Source organism: Ahaetulla prasina, chromosome 5 (genome assembly GCF_028640845.1).
Source record: "Ahaetulla prasina isolate Xishuangbanna chromosome 5, ASM2864084v1, whole genome shotgun sequence".
NCBI lineage: Eukaryota > Metazoa > Chordata > Lepidosauria > Squamata > Colubridae > Ahaetulla > Ahaetulla prasina.
In genome coordinates this window covers 95,387,597-95,406,736 of record NC_080543.1, presented here as the reverse complement: position 1 = coordinate 95,406,736, position 19,140 = coordinate 95,387,597, and the positions used below count along the sequence as shown (strand labels likewise).

General features: G+C 37.3%; 1 protein-coding gene across 1 annotated transcript in view; it reads left to right on the top strand.

Moving 5' to 3' along the window:
* Window positions 1-19,140, top strand: part of VWA3B (von Willebrand factor A domain containing 3B) — a 133,556-nt gene that overhangs the window by 59,507 nt on the left and 54,909 nt on the right. Inside the window, exons 10-12 of the mRNA XM_058184758.1 lie at window positions 13,111-13,227; window positions 14,878-15,074; window positions 16,577-16,731. Of these exons, the coding sequence (XP_058040741.1) occupies window positions 13,111-13,227; window positions 14,878-15,074; window positions 16,577-16,731 (469 nt within the window). The remainder of the gene's footprint in view (window positions 1-13,110; window positions 13,228-14,877; window positions 15,075-16,576; window positions 16,732-19,140) is intronic.

Sequence of the window (19,140 nt, the reverse complement as noted above, 5' to 3'; positions counted from 1 at the left end):
TAATGAGAAAATGAATCATTAGTACATTTCAGATCCAAAGAAGGGTATCAAATTTCACTGAAAACTGGATCAGAAAAGTTGATAAACTTTTGATGCAATAATTGGGAAAAGAAAATAAATCAGAAATACTGGGGAAGATTGAGATCTCTTCCATATGATCTTGTCTTCACCCACCAAACTCTTTAACAGTCTAAAGCTTACCTATATTTTTTCATAATATGAGAAGCTTTGAAATGGTGCCAGTTAACCAATTGCAAAGGATCAAAACCTCCTTCCTTTGTTACATTTATTTTAAAAAAATATTGTGGGGGAAGCTGACAAATTGCTCCTTGCTCCCTGTTCAGTTAAGAAAAAAAATGCTAAAACCTGGAAGTCCAAGGTGTAGAGTCCAGAAGAAGTGTTCTTGTTAATGGGAAAATGGGTCATTCCAAGCTTTATGAAATTCCAGCATTTCAAGTGGAAAGTTAAAGCAAGTTCTAATGCACCACAGTTGAACCAGAATAAAAAAACGCAGAATTGGTTCTGTTTCCTAATATAGATGAGGTACAGGACCTGATGGAGCTAATCTGGAAGTGATGCAAATGCTATCTGTGAAAGTACCCTGAGAAAAGCCATACAGGAGTCAAAAAGAAAGAACTGCAGAAAACAGTGAGGGGGTGTGGGCTTTCAGTTAACTCATTGTTGAAGACAAATGTCAGTGCATACCAAAATGTTTGGAATTTTTCCCCCTTAAGCTATAAAGATGAGATTATAAGGAAGCAACTTAAGAAGCTGGTCCTTATTCAACAGGAGAGACTCTGAATGCTTTGAGACAATGTTCTTGCTATGGGCATGTGATAGGTACAAGTAGTCCTTGACTTACAGCAGTTCATTTAGTGACCATTCAAAATTTCAGCAAAACTGAAAAAAGTGACTTATGTTGAACTTTTACTCAACAGTTATGAACTTGGCAGCATCTCCATAAACATGCCGAAATTTAGATGCTTGGCAACTGGTTCATATTTACTGTATGACCATTGCAGTGTCCCAAGGTCATGTGATCCCCTTTAGATCTTCTGACAAACAAAGTCAATGGGGAAACCAGATTCACTTAACAATTGGGTTACTAACTTATCAACTCCAGTGAATCACTTAACAGCTGTGGAAAGAAAGGTCATAAAATGGGGCACAACTCACTTAACAAATATCTCACTTAAGAACAGAAATGTTGGGCTTCATTTTTGGTTGTAAGTTGAGGATTACCTATATTAGCCTTCATATTCCTTAGAATAGAATAGAATAGAATAGAATAGAATAGAATAGAATAGAATAGAATTTTTATTGGCCAAGTGTGATTGGACACACAAGGAATTTGTCTTGGTGCATATGCTCTCAGTGTACATAAAAGAAAAGATACGTTCATCAAGGTACAACATTTACAACACAATTGATGGTCAGTATATCAATATAAATCATAAGGATTGCCAGCAACAAGTTATAGTCATACAGTCATAAGTGGAAAGAGATTGGTGATGGGAACTATGAGACGATTAATAGTAGTGCAGATTCAGTAAATAGTTTGACAGTGTTGATGGAATTATTTGTTTAGCAGAGTGATGGCCTTCGGGGAAAAACTGTTCTTGTGTCTAGTTGTTCTGGTGTGCAGTGCTCTATAGCGTCGTTTTGAGGGTAGGAGTTGAAACAGTTTATGTCCAGGATGCGAGGGGTCTGTAAATATTTTCACGGCTCTCTTCTTGATTCGTGCAGTATACAGGTCCTCAATGGAAGGCAGGTTGGTAGCAATTATTTTTTCTGCAGTTCTAATTATCCTCTGAAGTCTGTGTCTTTCTTGTTGGGTTGCAGAACCGAACCAGACAGTTATAGAGGTGCAAATGACAGACTCAATAATTCCTCTGTAGAACTGAATCAGCAGCTCCTTGGGCAGTTTGAGCTTCCTGAGTTGGCGCAGAAAGAACATTCTTTGTTGTCCTTTTTTAATGATGTTTTTGATGTTAGCTGTCCATTTTAGATCTTGCGATATGATAGAACCTAGAAATTTGAAGGATCTCTTTGCTCAATGAATCCAATAGCAGGAACTTTTCAGGTTCGGATGTCTTTATCTATAAGCAGTGGTGGGATTCAGCCGTTCGCACCACTTCAGGAGAACCGGTTGTTAACTTTCTGAGCAGTTTGGTGAACTGGTTGTTGGAAGAAATCATTAGGGCAGAGAACCGGTTGTTAAATTATTTGAATCCCACTACTGTCTATAAAGTGTATGCATGCAGTACATGGAATTTGATGGTTTAAGCTCCTACTAATTCACACAAGATACAGGGTAATCCCTGACTTACTAATGTACCACAACTGAGCCCAAAATTGATGCAACCACAGTTGCAGTTCGTGAAATATAGAGAAACCTGCCTTGATTGAGCTACCGCTGTATATATTTTAAAATCATCATATGTCTGCTTTTATACTTATTGGTACTTTCCAAGGGAGAAATAAAAAAAAATTGAAAAGACTGCTGCTTCTGATGGGCATTTTATAAAATATAGATAGTGTCATAAACAAGAGCTAAAATGCTGAATAATAATGTAAATGAACATTTTTATAAATCGCAAAGCAATTTGCTGTATGGGAAAAAAAGGTGTTATTTCAGTACCATTTTTCAGTTATTTCAGCAGAACGCCCCCTATTTCCTGTGTTTTAGGGAAGAGTGAAATTAATATTTTTTTTCTGAGAAAGTGAACCTGTTTCAAAATAGAGATCATTTGTATATTCTCTAAGTCTGTTTTAAGTGAATGTGTAGAAGTTTCCAGAACGGAAAGAATTGGTTGCCAAATTGTGTATGTTAATAAAAAAATTATCTGGAGTGAAAAGAGCTAAGCAATTCCTGTTATGAACACTGTGATTTCACATAGATCATTTGCAAATGCCACTTATTTAACAACAGCTCAGGCAACCACATTAAGATTGCACGTTCTTCAAGCTTTTTTTTCAGAAGACGCAATCTGGAACATCTGCAAATACAATATTTTTGCAAAATTCATCAGCAGCTCATTTTTTTTTGAGCTATCCAAGGGATCCTGAATAAAAATGACAGCTGCTTTAAGAATCCTACTAACTTTAACAGGGAATCTACTTACAGAGTATCATCTTTTTTCAGGCTCTTGCATTGATGTTGTAGCTTCTCGTATAAAGAAAAGCTGCTTTATTTGCTAATTATTTTGTTTGTCCATTTTTTGTAACATTTCCATCCCTACAATATCATTTTTTTTTTGTGGAGGGGAGTGTTGGGTCCAGATTTTTTATTACAGATATCTCAGGGAACTATGGTGCTTTAGTCTTGGCTCATTAATGGTTCTAAGCATGACATTTACTTTGTAAGTTTTTTGGTAATGGCTTGAAAGAGATGCAATAGAAGCTGGACAAGACCTGTCAATGGAGACAGCAAATTTCGTGCTATTATAGTTTCCCCATGACTCAATGATAGATTGGTAGCGGCAATGGGGAAAGGCCCTAAAAAGGTGACTGGATGGGTGGAATGATATGACAAATTGAACATGCAATGGCAGTGCCTAAGCTAGAAAAGATGAGTGCTCCCCTGATTGATATACAGGTGGTCCTCAATTTACAAAAGTTCATTTAGTGACCATTCAAAGATGCAACAGCACTGAAAAGGTGACTTATGACTGTTTTTCACACTTATGACTGTTGCAGCATCCCCATGTTCAAAATTCAGATGCTTGGCAACTGGTTCATATTTATGTTGTTTGCAGTGTCCCAGGGTCTGGTGATCAACTTTTGCAACCTGCTGACAAGCAAAGTCAGTGGGGATGCCAGAATCACTTAACACCTGCAGTGATTCACTTAACAACTGTGGCAAGCAAGGTCATAAAATGGGGCAGAATTCACTTAATAATTGTCTCGCTTAGCAACAGAAATTTTGGGCTCAATTGTGGTTGTAAGTTGAGGACTAACTGTATTAGATTTGTAAGGCTGCCCAATTCTCAAACCTCTCTGAGCAATTGGCATAAATAAAGGGGGGGAAAAAGGGGAACACATTTAAAGAGAAAAAGGGTAAATATATTCTTCTCTCTTACCAAAGGGCCTTTTTATAGGCTCAGGGGGCCATTTTAAATTCTGGTCTGATTCTGACAGACAAGCTGTATAGATGGTGTTTCTTTGTTGGTTAAGGATGTCAGAATTCCTTATGAATGCTTGAATTTCTCTGGTAGGGATACTGCCTAATCCACCATTAGAGACCACTGAGAATAAAAGACTAACAGGGATGGCCAACCTATATACAGCTTTGTGTGTGTGTGTGTGTGTGTGTGTGTGTGTGTGTGTGTGTGTGCGCGCACGCGCACCTCCAAGTCAGCCTTGACTGCTGGTAATCGCTTGGAGCAGTCCCTACAGTTTTTCTTAGCAAGATTTTGGAATTAGATTGCCATTACCTGCTTTCTAAGGCTGTGAGAGAGTGACTGGTCCATGATCACACAGCTAGCTTTATTATCCAAGGTAGAATTAGAACTCATGGACTCCTGGTTTCTAGCCTGGTGCCTTAGTCACTTCAGTACACCAAATTGGCTCTCATAACACACTAACTTTTGGTGGGCATTTTTTTGTAATCCAAGAAGCATTTACTTTCCACAGTTGGCCCAAAGAGGAAGCATTATTTCTGATTGTTTAGAAATCACCATCATAACAAATTTTGTTATGTTGTTGTTCTTTTATGTTTTTTCTTTCTTTGTGTGTTATACTTTTGTACTGTGTTTTAAATGTTGGAACGTCAATAAATACTATTTAAAAAAAAAAGAAATCACCATCATGAGAAAATTACAGATGATTTGAAACAGAGTCAAGAAGCTTTGAACAAAATGAGTTGGATGTGCAGTCAGATTGCAATTTTTTAGGAGAAAGCTTTTTAAACCGGAGTTCTATTCCCCCCCCCCAAAACATGGATATATCTAGGTTAGAACATTCCTCCCTTTCCTAGAAAAATTGGGTGGGGATTGGGGGGTTTATTATTTTATTATTTTTCTTTTTATTTCTTGTATATACTATTTTTATATCCTTGTCAGCTACCTTAAGTCGCCATGTGCAAGAAGGTGGCAATATAAATTTTCTAAATAAATAAAAATAAATAAAATAAAAATAATTGGGTAATTAAGGAGCAAATTTTATGGGTCTTTGCTCTTTGAACATAGCGTACCCCGCTTGATTCTGAGTAGCTGAAGCGGCTGTTTTTATGTATTGCAGTATGATAGAGGTAGATGAACAGCCTTCGACTTTTGTGCCATTGTTTCCCTTTGATGATGTGGACTTCAAGTGATCCCCAATGATCTTTTCTTTTTTAAAAAATAATCCTCCAAATATTTTTTGATTTATTGCTAACCCCTAGGTTGATGCTATTTTTACTGCTTGCATTCATCTTCGTTCTCCCTTTTATCATCAGCTGTCTTGTGAGGGCTCATGCTCAAAGGTTTATCAAAATCCTTGTTCGATAGATAAGCTAATTAAAGCTTTCCCAAACAGGTAGAGAGAAATTAACTCTGCATGCTCGGTTGATTTTCTCCAGCCCCCAGATCACAAGAGTAAATTGCAGATTTTGGAAAGGTGAGAACAAAGGAAAATTGCATACAGTTGACATAAGAAGAAAGGATATGAATTTCTTGTTTTTTTTCTTCAAAATCGTTCAGGACTATGAAGCTTTTCACAGAGATACCTTTCTAATTCCCCTTAATTTTGATTCAGCAGCTGTTTAATAATTTCCTATATCCAACTATGTTTCTGTACTGACTTTTGCTGTTAGAGGGAAGCTTTCCATCTGCTTCTCTCTAGGTACCCGGTTTATATTTCAATAGGTGGGCTGAGAAATCTTGAAATTATTTCTGTGCCTTTCTTTTTATGAGTGAATTGTGGCATGGTTTCAATCAGCTACAAAGTGTAGTAATCTTCAGAAATGCTCAGTATGCTGCATCTTATTAACACATTAAATGGGAATACAAATAATCCTGGGCATTTAGCTGGCATTATTGCTGTAGTTATGACGTAATTCCTAGTTATAACTGTGTGAGAGCTTTTCACCAGCAGAAAAGAGATCAGAACAACACTTTTGTCTTCATTTTATTTTTCCCCCTCCAGTGTGCTTAAAAAGAACAGCATTTGCATTCTAATATACAATACTTTGTTTAAAGTGTGGAAAATAAAGTTGGTATAAAATATTTAAATTGAAAGAGTGAGTACATAGCAAGTGTAGTGTGTTGATGCTAACAGAAGATAGAATTTGATTTGTTGTTCTAAAAAGTTTATGATGGCATAAATCAAACATCTAATAGAACCTTAGATGACTAAATATTAATTATTAAAGCTATTCGCCACCTATCTTGTAGTTCGATGCAACTTCGAACAGTTTAAGCATTTTAACACAGAAATTTGACTTACACATCCAACACATTTTATCTGACAATATAGAACAGAACAAAATATTTTTTATTGGCCATGTGTAATTGAACACACAAGGAATTTGTCTTCAAGGTGAAAGCTCTCAGTATACATACAAGTAACAAAGTGATAAATCATAAATCATAAGACACAATCATAAATTATAAGATACAACCAACAAAATGACAGTCATAAGATACCAATAAGAGTCGGTAATAGGAAAGGTGAGAAGTATTATATTAATACAGCTCTATTACATGATTAGATATCCTTAGGCATAAAAGAGTGCTGTGGTAATTATGTGTTTAGCAGAGTGATGGCATGAGGGAAACAATTGTCTGTGTGTCTAATTGTTTTGGTATGCAGTGCTTTATAGTGGTGTCCTGAGGGGAGGAGTTGAAATAGTTTATGCCCAGGATGTGAGGGGTAATAATTATATGTTATTTAATATAGTTTATTAAATAAACACTGTAGTTTTGTACATAGAAGTGACCTTGAGCTGCTTCATTTATTTATTTGCTGAACTTCTGATTTTCAAAGAACTCAGTAATTTTCTTTTCCAGGTGTTTTTGATATAATTTTGTAACTTTCCATAATTCCATGATGGGCAGCAAGAGAAAAGACAGCTTACTAAATTCTAGCAACCATCGGTTGAAACAATTTGGATCAGTCTTCAGGGACTGCTATAGCTCATATGACTATATAGTGAGCAAGCAAAATATCTAAGGAAGCAGATTTCACAGAAGTTGTTTTCAAAGTTATCCCAGGTACTTACGAGACCGCCTGCTGTTACCTTATGCCTCCCACCGACCCGTACGCTCTCACAGAGAGGGTCTCCTCAGGGTGCCGTCCGCCAAACAGTGTCGGCTGGCGGCCCCCAGGAGTAGGGCCTTCTCTGTGGGGGCACCGACGCTCTGGAACGAACTTCCCCCTGGCTTACGTCAAGTGCCTGATCTTCAGACCTTCCGTCGTGAGCTAAAAACACACCTATTTATTCAAGCGGGACTGGCATAATAGTGTTAAATTTTAATTCGGGGTTTTATTAATATTTCTAAAATTTTAAAACTAAATTTTAATTATCAGCCTTTTTGTAATTTGCTAGGTTTTAAATGTTTTAATTGTATATATTTCGTGTTTTATCTTGGCTGTACGCTCTCACAGAGAGGGTCTCCTCAGGGTGCCGTCTGCCAAACAGTGTCAGCTGGCGGCCCCCAGGAGTAGGTCCTTCTCCTGAGTCCTTCGGGAGAAGGGCGGTATAAAAATTTAATAAAATAAATAAAATAAATAAATAAAGGAAAAATGCTTTCAGGATTGGGTGTGAGCATACTGGTGGCAATACAATGTGAAGGGCCTTTGCTATCCATTTAATGTATGAGAATTGGTTCCTATATCAAGACAGATATGGGAATCAAACAAAAATTTCCAGAGATTTGGTGTCATTCCAATACAATATACAGTATGCAAGTTAAATGTTGAATAGATAACTTCTAAAGTGAAAGAAACGAATTAAAATGACTGCTGAAAAGGTTCTGATTTTATTCATTTGGAATAATCAAGAATTACCACTTTCATTTTTAATGCATATTATTTACACATCCTTAGATTTAGAAATGTACTAGGGTGGTAGATGTTGGTGGTTTGGTCTCCGAGCTTGTTGTTCAGTTTCTGAATGTTTCATCACCAGGCTAGGTAACATCAGCAGCGGAACTTTGGTTGAAGTCTTGTTTCAGTTCTCTTCTGCTTTTATAGGTCTATAGGTCTTACATGGTCATTCAGTCAAACTGACCACTTAAGACCTATAAAAGCAGAAGAGAACTGAAACAAGACTTCAACCAAAATTCTGCTGCTGATGTTATCTAGCCTGGTGATGAAACATTCAGAAACTGAACAACAAGCTCGGAGACCATCAATATCCTTAGATTTGTGCTGTCTACGTATTTCAAAGACAACCTTTATAGTGAGTGTATCCCCTTTGTTTTGCCTTCTCTTTCAAAACCTGGTTCTTAATTTACTGCCATTGATACAAATGATCCTAACTGTTAACTCTTGGCCATTACTGAATTGTTGGAGAGCAAATCCCATTAATTAAGTGTGAGAGAAAATAGCTTGTATTGTTATATTTGCCATTGAGACAATTCTGTGTTCTGTCATTGGGATGGTAATAAAAAAAATCTTTTTCTTCAATAGAACTCTGGGTAGATCTCAGAAGCAGCTAAGCTGTAAGCAGTAATGGTGATAAAGACAGCTAGCAGTGCTCATTTCCCACATTTGTAGCAGCTGTTGACTGGTTCTTAATGATGAAATCCATACCCTTGATAACTTATTATGAAGTATAGGTTTCCTGAGATAAGTTTACAGAGAGGATCAAAACTTGGGAAAGTGTTAATGAGAGGAATGATGATCCAAGTCTCTTGGGAGATTGCCTATGTGTTTAGGTGGTAAATATTGGTATTTGAGGATTTGTTTTCTATGATAGAAATGAAATGACATGCAAATGAAATTTATTTTGACATGTTCTAACCTTTTCTTTTAGGAAAATATATATTTCAAGATTCTTGAACTTAAGTTTAAAATATGAAAATGTATATGATCAGAAGATTGCAAAATTTGGACAGGAAACTATTGTGTAATTCATTCAGTTTTAATAAAGAAATATATGTCTTGGGAATGTAATATTTGGTGTATGTAAATACTTAGGCTGTGCATAATACAAATAGCTATGCAGTTTAGCTTTTAATTACTGTTTTCACCCTTGCACAATATCAATTTTCTCTTACTTGAAAAATGCAATTCTTTTCAGTCCCATCCAGTTCTCAAAACTATTTATAAAAACAATAATCATTGATGCATCACAGACAATCATACAGAGTTAAGAGCTACAAATGCAATGATCATGGCCATTGGCAGAAAGCTACGATGATAAGATATGCACCATGACACCACTATGCAAATGCTGTCCTATTTGTAATCCAATGCCAGGTGCAGATATGTGAATTGTGAGGCATACATGCTGTGATATCATAGTTCATGGATTGTGACTTGCCCCCTCCCAGTGCAATAGCAGTGACACTATTTGAATTGGATTTAATGTTAAACAGTACCTAGGGTACTAGATCTATTAATCTATCAATCCATAAAATCTGATTTAAGTTAAATATCTTGTGCAATTGCTTTATAGCATTTTGTACAGACTAATTTGTTTCTCATACACTGAAAAACACAGAAAATCCTGGCTTAAAAAAACAGGAGTGGAAGTTAAATCGCTTGTTATTTGAAAAGAGGAGACAGAGTTCATGAGACTGGGACTTGTGTCAACTTCTACTCATAATAGAAAACCATGCTTTCTTATGTTAGAACTGGGTAGACATTTGCCATGTATGCAATATTGCAGTCCTTGTCTCTGCTTCTGATAATTAAGTCCACCCCCCCACCCCCAACAAGGGGAAAGACAATGCTTCTTCAAAAGAGAATTTAAACATTTTTAATAGGCATTAACATTGTTACTTGTTTTCAGCCAAAACTAATCTGTATTCTTTTGGTTAAGACAATTAATTTTTAAAAACAACATTGCTTAAGAAACCAGGCAGGAGAATTTCTCTCAAATATTGGCTTTAAGTATAATTATCCGCCTTGAAACTTGGTATTCTGCCTTCTGTGATAATTATATATTCTCCCATGGGTAGCTTTGTTTCTCTAGAAGTGCTTTGCATAAAGGAACAAGTGTGGGCAGTGATTTTTTTTCTTTCTTTCATGGCTGTAAGACAAATTAAGGGCCACTTCAACTTGCCTGAACAATAAAATCTTTCTCTTGGGCCTTCTAAGTCCCACTCTCTGAAACACAGGTAGCAATTAAGGAAGAATCTTTTCTGTGTTTGCATCCTACACATGTTTCTTCTCCCCTCACTAGATCTACTCAAGAGAACACACTTTGGGTCTCCCCCCACCCAACCATGAAACCATATTATCTTGTTGGGCTCTGGAGTTAGGTCTTTTCAGTGGCAGCATCTTCCCCAGACAGCTGGATGGCTGTGGCCCTACTAGCCTTTCATAAGCCTTTATACTTGGCTATTTCCCCAGACATTTGAGATTAAGTCTATTCTGCTGTTGATGTGGTTTTTATGGTTGAGATGCATTGGGTGCCATGGATTACTGTTGAGAATTCTTGATTTTTAATCTTTATACATTACCCAGACTTAGTGTTTTGAGATGGGCGGCCATAGGCATGTAACACGCTCACACAAACACGTTCACACACACATATTCATACATACAGTGGGATCAGCTTATTTCTTTGGAATATGAATGTCCTTCTTGAATACTGTGTAATCTCACCCCTATTTTTTTTTTCAGAATCATATGTTGATTTCTGTGGATTTTATCCTAGGTCAGATGGTATAAGGCTTCAGGCAAAGTGATTCTAATTGCTTTGCCTTTTTTCATTTAAACATGAGATTTTTAAGAAACTGGTACTTGTAAATTATCCTTTGGGATTCAGAATTGAAAAATGTATTAATAGTATGGCCATTGTACTTAATTTCATTTATTTTTACTAATAAAAAATCGTAATAAATGAAATGGATGAGGTCCTTCCATTTGTTAAAATATATATTCAGTTAGTTTATGTTCATTTCAGTGTTTTTCATTCAAATGAAGGAAATATAGGAAAGTCCCAGGAGATGGCAGTATACAATAACACAAAAAAATGCACAATGAAAAGTGAAAATGGAAGACTGAGAATAGCTTTACTACTTCTCTTAGAATTGTTCTGGGGTTTATGAAAATTATGCATGCATTATTTCTATTGAGTTATATTAATGACAGCAGGAACCCATTGCTGCCAAATCTCTGACATATGGCCCTCTCTAAAATCTGCTGTGCTAGCAAATCAGTTCATGACGTGGTTCACACCAACTGCAGTGCCACTGCAGCATCATAAAACTTGACATTATTTTGGCACTGAAGGGAACAAAATGGTTACTGCACCACATAAGGCTGTGCTGATTATTTAATCTGATTGGTTTACAAAGCCAATAGAATAGCATATTATTCAAGTATATTTAATTGAACATTGCATCTGCTTTCCAAGCAATGTTCTTTTCATAGCTCATCTTATTCATATTAGTGAAACACTCTTTTCCAATATTTTCTAAATAATTCATATAGGTTCACAATAAAATGCTCACCATTGTTGATAAGGCTTGTCTGTTCAATTTCCATGGGGCATTGCTTCTTGGTCTCATGTGGAAGGAGGTAGAGGGAGAGAGAGAGAGAGAGAATCAAGTGTTTGTGGAATAACATTCATCTGCATTATATAAACATAATTATATTGCATTATCAATTCCTTAATTATATTGCATTCGTGATTCCTGTATGTCTGGCACTTTTCTGTGCTGTGTACATTGATGAGGGTTAGTTTTTTATTCACTGCAGTAATACTCACATATTTGGGAGATTTTGAGGCTTGAAGCATTGGAATGAATGGTAGTGATACATTTACATTAAGAGAGAGCAAAAGTGGTCTCTAGGAGACACCATAGAGGTGGAAGTACAGAGTGACAATTCTTAATTCCCAATAAGACCGGATATTTCAGAATTGATCTAAAGGGACTCATTTTCTTCATAGAAAGTACTTCTTTGTTGGGAGCTGTGTGAAAGAATCTTGGAGAGGATGGTTTCTATTTACTTCATGGCACACACCATCCCTTTCCATACTGTCTTGAAAAACTGCACTTTCCTCAGCTTACATGGGACTGCATAGGAAAAACATAACAACAACAGTGATACCTCTCCTTTCCCCTCACTTGGTTCCATTCCCAGTTTCATTCTTTTAAGAGAATATGCTTGAATAACCTGGATGTCTGGTTGGTTTCACCATCTTTGAGATTTGTTAAATACATGTTAAAATAATCTTTGATATTTTTTTATAAAAGGCTTTGGCCACAATTCAGAGACAGGTAAGTAATTAATTAAATTAATGATTATGTGACATTAAATCAGTATGAACTATTAATGAGCACATAGATTTTCTCAGGGGTGAAATTCACGTGCCTTTCCTACTGGTTCGTAAATGTGTGTGCGGCGCTCGCTTGCTTCGCTCGCCAGCACCATCATCCCTGCAGCACAAAGCCTTCTGTGCATGCACAGAGGCTTAAAATCATTGCAAAAAAGTGACGTCATGATGTCCGTGCTGGTGGGCAGAGCCTCCCGCAGCTGCCACTACTGGTTCGCCTGAGCCAGATAGAACGGGCTGAATTTCACCCCTGGATTTTCTTCATGACAATCAGTCCCTAAAACGGTCCTTCAGATCTTCCAATGTTAGACCTTCCAGATGTTTCCACTTCCATGAGTTCACCCAGCTTGCTGTTGGTTCTCCTCCTCTTCTCTTTCCTCCCACCTTTCCAAGCATTAAAGCCTTACGCAGGGAGTTAGGTCTTTGCATAATGTGCTAAAGGGCGATAATCCTGAAATGAAAAGGGTTTTATTTATTTTCATGATATACGAATCCAGCATAGAATTGGCTCCCCAGAATTACATAGCCATGAATAAGCTCTTTCAAAAGGGGTTATAGCTGCCCTTGGCTTATCAAGTGCAACAATATTTAAAGATTTTGAAAGGTTAGAGAAACTCTTGAGTTGGTGTTATCTAATCTTTTTTCTGTGCTTTTATACCTTCCCTCAAATGCAGGAACTGGTGTCAGAGAAGATGTCTACCTGATTTGGAGGGAACTAGAGGAAGCCAAGAATATCTTAATCCAGATAGAGAAAATTCTCATAGAATTTGAGAAGTCTAAAAGAGTGGCAGGTATTTTATGAATTCATAATTGCAAAGGACTTGATTTATGAACAGTTTGATGGGAAGCATTCTCAATAGGTGCCCATCTATTTAGAGATCAATCTACAAATTGTAAATCTGTAGAAACAGTCTGAATTCTAGAATAAAACTCCCTATGACTTGCTGGTTTTACTTGCAATCTACTTCTGAACATGACAACAAATAACAGAGCTAAACTGGGGAAGTCAAGAAGTTATTACTTATTAGCATACATACATATATACTGATTCAATAACTAGTTATTCGCTCAAATTATGCTTTTTCACCTTCCCTTGTTCTTTTGCTACAGCTTGCCTCAGTAGATCTGGGTTCAATGTAAGATCTCTCTTCTGTGGGAAGAATTTGTTACAGAAAGTTACCCTAGCAGACTTATTTCCTTTGCTAAAGGACATTGTTGGTTAAGGAAGGAATGAACTAGACTGTATTTAGTGTTACTGGACTTTCTCCAGCTCAGCCAAAACACCCGCCTGTGTAGGGGGAAGAACCTTTCTCAGGGTCTTCTGCCAAATTTTCCCCCAAAACCAAAGTTTCTGTAGCGGTAGCCAATTCCCTCTGTTCCCTTTAAGTCTGGGTGAAGCTGTCACCTGCAACCACATGGATTCTTCCCAGCCTTCTAGAATCTTGAGTGGAGCTCATCCCTCTGAGTCTTTGCTTCCCATCTTTCAGAGAAGCCGTGGACCATTCTTTTCTCCCCAAAGGATACTTACCCTGCACACTTCACACTCCAACTTCTCTTCAGCTTCTCCATTCACAACAGGTGGCATACTTTTAGTCTCTTCTCCTTTCCCGTGCCCGTGTCCTGTAGCTACTGAGGAGATTGATGTTCTCCCAGAGACCCCAACACCGATATACTTTGCTGCACCAATGGGACTGCTTACTCAAAATCTCCCCACAGCAGCTCTGAATAGCAGTCAGCTCATCAATCTCATGACAATATAGCTGCCCCTCAAGGCCAAAAGTAAGCTGCCTTTTCTTCTTATCTCATTCCAACATCCAGCAAAGCAGCAGTCCTACCCAGTCACAAAGTTTCTACAGCAGGGGTGTCAAACTCGATTTCATTGAGGGGTGTATCAGGGTTGTGTTTAACCTTGGGCGGCTGGGGTGGGCATGGCCAGCTTGACATCACTCATGTCAGGGGGCCTTGTGGTTGCCCAAGTAGTCTGCCAGCAAAAATGGGCTCCTGAGCTCTGTTTTCAGCTTGAAGGCCTCCTGCAACCCTCTGCCAGTGAAAATGGAGGTTGGGAGGGCAGCATGTGGCCCTCCTGAGCTCCATTTTCACTGGCAGAGGGACTGTGAGCCAGGTCCTTTGCTGTTTCTAGGGTGGTCCCATGGGACAGATCTAAGCACCCTGTGGGCCAGATCCAGCCCCTGGATTATAATCCCAGGAAAAGGCAGTTGCAAAACATTACAAGCTGTTACCTTAGAAAATTACATAGACCTGCAAAAGACCATCGTGACTAAGAATTGACTCAGATCAGAGGAGACCTACTTATAAAGTAGTAAATATTTCTAAGGAAAGAAGAATATATGTGTATACAAATATATCCATTTAAAATTAAGTCATATAATAGCTTCAGGCTGATATTGGCACATGCTTAGTTATTAATATTTTTATATCAGCAGAAGAAATGGATAAAACGGAATATGAGCCAGAAGTAAAAGATTTTGTGAATTCCAGAGAGTGGCTTCAGAAGAATGGCTTGGAAGCCCAGAATCTGACCATACCTAGAGCTTTTTCTGATTGTGCTTTCCGTCATGTAAATGGAATTGTAGATATAAAAACCAAGCCAGAAGACGAATCTCTTCAGACAAATGCTGTAAGAAATCTTCCCATTGTGTCACTATAATTTTCTACTTTTTTGTGGAGTTGGTGGGGGGATTAATTGGGGATCAAATAGATTTCCAGGTTTTGTTAGTTGTATAGTATAATGCTTCATTTGCACTTCTGGCCACTTACAGGATCCCATTGTTTGCCTAGCAATATTTCCTGCAGTTGTTAAAACTGGTTAGGAATTGTGACTGAATGGGGTAAAGAGGATGGCTGCTGTTTTCTTAATCCTCTAGAAAGTATTCACATGTTTAGCCAAACTGATTCTGGATTTTTCAAAGAAAACGCATCCCAAGCATCACATCTGGAATGACTTTGTATTACTGTTCTCAAGAAATACATTGGATTCAGTCTGACCATAATAGCTAAATTTAATGCTTCACTGAAATGTAGTCCTCATATAGCAACTGTCTCATTTAGCGGCTGTTCACAATTTACAGCTGAGATTGTGAAGTAACTTTGTGACCAGTCCTCTCATTTACAGGTCTGTAAAACAAAGGAAAGATGAAGTAAGATCATTAAGTATAGTCATGGTTTCTTTCAGTGCCAGTCCCAATTGTGGATATCAGATGACTGCTTGTATACATTAATCAGTTGATTTGAATCCCCCAATATGTTATTGAAATGCACTGGGAGAAAATTTTTATTTGCTTCTTGTAGGCAGAGGCATGCCTGTGCATATAGATAGTCTCACTGAGTAACCCTAATGGGGACCAACAACTTCGCCACTAAGAAAAGTGGTCACTAAGCGGGAAATCATATGGTGCTTTCTGACTGGAAAGAGATGAGACTACTCAGTTTGTTACCTTTGGCTTTTATTTGCCTCCTGACCACTCCCCACCTTTTGGAATGCTTGGGTGCCTGCTTACCATCTTGAACACGTGGCAGTGTGATTGTGTCACAGCCTGGGGCTGGGAGCTATGGGTATACTATGCAAAACATCTTGCTCTCTTGAAATCCCTTTCTCTCCAATTTCTCTGGTCTCTATTGAGAGGGGATTAAAAAACTAATCAATTTCTATAGGCAATCTCTCCTTTGCCTGACCTTCCCCTCCACCTGGCCAGAGAATGGAGATGAATTTCAAGAGAGTAAGTTTGTTTGCTCTTCTACACATTGAAAGCAATGCAATTGCAGAAAAGAGGCAAATAGAGATTGCCAACAGAATTTGCTTTTTCCTTTCTCTCCATCCATTGCACAGTAAAGAGAACTGTATTTCAAATTTGTTGATCTATGTGGGCTTGTCTCCAGTATGCTAGATTATTGTTCACAACATCCCAGTCTTTAGGAAGGATTGTACTTCAGTGTATTTAACTTGCATTGGCTGAGACAAGGCTGATCAAAAGTTTATGGGGCCTCTGATTCTCTTGTCCTGTTGCATACCACTTAACTGAATTCATTTCAAACCCACTTAGATCTACTGATTTTAAAGTTTGAGCAGATTTAGCGAAACTTAAGAAATCATACTCACAGAGGAAATCTTTGTTCTTTTAGGAGACAAATAAAAAAGTAATCCATGCCAAATACTGCAGCAATTTTATACGTACAGTCTTGGAAGATGGGTCTATAATTCATTTACATTTGAATGAAGAAAGATGCAAGGAGTTTGAAAATAAAGTGAAGAATGCTCTTCATCAGATGGAAGAAAGGTTAGTTTGCATCCTGATAATATTTTTTCTAAAGACAGAACTTACGATGAAAAAAGGACTGATGTATCCCATTAAATTCTGCCAACCTAGCAGTTCAAAAGCACATAAAAAACGCAAGTAGAAAAACAGGTTGGAAAGGTAACAGCATTCCGTGCACCTTTGGCGTTTAGTCATACCGGCTACATGACCATGGAAACGTCTTCGGACAGTGCTGGCTCTTCAGCTTTGAAACAGAGATGAGCACCACCCCCTAGAGTCAGGAACGACTAGCACATATATGCGAGGGGAACCTTTACCTTTACTTTTATCCAATTAAAAAGATTTTGAAATGCCCAAGTACTCTAATATTTAGTGTTAACAAACACTGATTGTTTAAAAATTGAGCATGGGCAATGCTAAGGGTTTCTAACTGCAATATCAAATGTGGGTATATATTCATTTCTGAATATTTGTTTGAGTAGCATAATTACATTTCATGACCTTCAAACCTAGTATCTTATTCTTAATGAAATTCAGCTGTAAAAACATCACTTTTATTCTGTAATGCTCCACAGTCTACATATACTTTACTAAAATAATGGCCAAGGTTCTAGAAGTACTAATCCCAATGTAGTCATAAATCTCTTTTAAGGCATTTGCATCGTGTTGAAATAATGACTATTCAAGTCCTACTTTATTTTTTTAATCTATGATATTTTGAATAAAATTTGAACTAAACCATTCATCAGAGTTACCAGGGAGCTTCTAAAAGCAAGTATAGTTTCTTTAATATTAAATATTTAGTCAATATTTATGGGGTGTATGTTAATACAGTGATTGACAGCTGCTTTAACTCACTAGTAACATAAACTCTATATATTTTATTTATTTGTCAAACACAACAGTATATATAAGTATACTTATACAAGTACACTAATACAGCAGAACCCCTAAGCATAATCTTTGAAAAAGCTTTCATGACCAGCTCCCTTCCCAAACTTTGGTCACTAGCCACGGTCATCCCTGTCTTCAAAAAGGAGACCCCAGCCTAGTTGAAAATTACAGAGCAATCTCTCCTTTGCCTGACCTTCCCCTCCACCTGACCAGAGAATGGAGATGAATTTCAAGAGAGTAAGTTTGTTTGCTCTTCTACACATTGAAAGCAATGCAATTGCAGAAAAGAGGCAAATAGAGATTGCCAACAGAATTTGCTTTTTCCTTTCTCTCCATCCATTGCACAGTAAAGAGAACTGTATTTCAAGTTTGTTGATCTATGTGGGCTTGTCTCCAGTATGCTAGATTATTGTTCACAACATCCCAGTCTTTAGGAAGGATTGTACTTCAGTGTATTTAACTTGCATTGGCTGAGACAAGGCTGATCAAAAGTTTATGGGGCCTCTGATTCTCTTGTCCTGTTGCATACCACTTAACTGAATTCATTTCAAACCCACTTAGATCTACTGATTTTAAAGTTTGAGCAGATTTAGCGAAACTTAAGAAATCATACTCACAGAGGAAATCTTTGTTCTTTTAGGAGACAAATAAAAAAGTAATCCATGCCAAATACTGCAGCAATTTTATACGTACAGTCTTGGAAGATGGGTCTATAATTCATTTACATTTGAATGAAGAAAGATGCAAGGAGTTTGAAAATAAAGTGAAGAATGCTCTTCATCAGATGGAAGAAAGGTTAGTTTGCATCCTGATAATATTTTTTCTAAAGACAGAACTTACGATGAAAAAAGGACTGAAGTATCCCATTAAATTCTGCCAACCTAGCAGTTCAAAAGCACATAAAAAACGCAAGTAGAAAAATAGGTTGGAAAGGTAACAGCATTCCGTGCACCTTTGGCGTTTAGTCATACCGGCTACATGACCATGGAAACGTCTTCGGACAGTGCTGGCTCTTCAGCTTTGAAACAGAGATGAGCACCGCCCCCTAGAGTCAGGAACGACTAGCACATATATGCGAGGGGAACCTTTACCTTTACTTTTATCCAATTAAAAAGATTTTGAAATGCCCAAGTACTCTAATATTTAGTGTTAACAAACACTGATTGTTTAAAAATTGAGCATGGGCAATGCTAAGGGTTTCTAACTGCAATATCAAATGTGGGTATATATTCATTTCTGAATATTTGTTTGAGTAGCATAATTACATTTCATGACCTTCAAACCTAGTATCTTATTCTTAATGAAATTCAGCTGTAAAAACATCACTTTTATTCTGTAATGCCCCACAGTCTACATATACTTTACTAAAATAATGGCCAAGGTTCTAGAAGTACTAATCCCAATGTAGTCATAAATCTCTTTTAAGGCATTTGCATCGTGTTGAAATAATGACTATTCAAGTCCTACTTTATTTTTTTAATCTATGATATTTTGAATAAAATTTGAACTAAACCATTCATCAGAGTTACCAGGGAG